This window comes from Pundamilia nyererei, unplaced genomic scaffold, assembly GCF_000239375.1.
Source record: "Pundamilia nyererei isolate P.nyererei 1_Seehausen unplaced genomic scaffold, PunNye1.0 scaffold00020, whole genome shotgun sequence".
Taxonomy (NCBI): domain Eukaryota; kingdom Metazoa; phylum Chordata; class Actinopteri; order Cichliformes; family Cichlidae; genus Pundamilia; species Pundamilia nyererei.
The window spans coordinates 3132952-3134299 of record NW_005187421.1 but is presented as its reverse complement, the minus strand read 5'-3'; the positions used below and the strand labels follow the sequence as shown (position 1 = coordinate 3134299).

The window sequence follows — 1348 nt, the reverse complement described above, 5'->3', positions numbered from 1 at the left end:
TTTCTTTCTTTCTTTCTTTCTTTCTTTCTTTCTTTCTTTCTTTCTTTCTTTCTTTCTTTCTTTCTTTCTTTCTTTCTTTCTTTCTTTCTTTCTGTGTATTTAGCGAGCTGGAACTGATGATGACACTCTGATGAGGATAATGGTGTCCAGGAGTGAGGTGGACATGTTGGACATCAGAGGCAGTTTCAAGAAGATATACGGACAGTCTCTGTACACCACCATCCAGGTACTGCTTCAGCCCCCTCAGGATTTCTGTTCATTCCCTTGTGCTCTTTTTTAATGAAACATACTGAATAGTCTATTACTTCAGAAGAATAACACATTTCTGTCAAATGTAATTTTCCTCAGTTGTCTCCATATTCTGCTAAATATACTCATCTGTCCCTCTGCATGACTTTAGAGCACCAGCTGGGTTTACTATGGATATGATGGCTGTACACTACTCACGTCAGTGCAGTGATGGAGTGGGGATTAGTGATTTACTTTAAATGTCTCCCTCAGTGTGCTTCCCTTCTTTTCACACCAGATGAAGTGAATAATCTGTTCTCCTAATGCCAGATGTTCCTCCATTGAAGAGTTATTACGATCCTCCTGTAGAACTAAATGGCCAGTACTGAATAGATAATAACACATTATGAAATAATCTTGAATAAATATATTCTATATTTTTTACAGTTCACCAGAGTTCATTTTTTCCTTAATTATGGCAGTTATTCTACAATTTCTCCACTTTTTAAATAATTTATAATTCATTCTGCATGTTCACAGTCCCCGTACTGTGTACTATTCACTTTGCCTTCCAAATGAATCAGAGCTACATAAAGCTAATGACATTAATTACGCCTGTGCTTTTCCTGCTATTATAAGAGCACGTTTATGTCACACAGTAGTTGCCACAATTAATGGTGTCTAACATGTAAATAATGATAATTTCAACATACAAGCCGTAATTATGACTTGGAGACTTGCTTTTTGAATATTTTCTGACAAAAAAATACCAACCAACCATGGATGCCTGACATTAAAAGTGGAATAAAAATGTAAAGCCTTAACTAAGCTTATTTAAGGCTTTACATTTTTATTCTAAAGTCAAAAGCTATTTTAAGCTTTTGGCTCATTGTTTATACTTAGGCTTACACCCTAGCGTCCACCATTGTAACTGTATTTATATGAGAGAAAATAAAAAAGCTTAATAGGTCTCCTTTAAAGGACAGTGTGCTAAAGTTTCAATGGAAGTTTTCAATGAGGAGTGATTATAAAGTGATATCAAACTTTGCTTTTCCTTATCAATATGATGTAAACATGGATGGTGTAAACCTAATGTGTATTGAATAATAATCAACCATGA

At 34.7% G+C, this 1348-nt stretch overlaps 1 protein-coding gene across 1 annotated transcript in view; it reads left to right on the top strand.

The window, feature by feature from the left end:
- Positions 1-535, top strand: part of anxa5a (annexin A5a) — a 26976-nt gene extending 26441 nt beyond the window's left edge. Inside the window, exons 11-12 of the mRNA XM_005726596.1 lie at positions 104-226; positions 527-535. Coding sequence (XP_005726653.1) covers positions 104-226; positions 527-535 — 132 coding nt within the window. The remainder of the gene's footprint in view (positions 1-103; positions 227-526) is intronic.
- The last annotated feature ends 813 nt before the right edge of the window (positions 536-1348 follow it).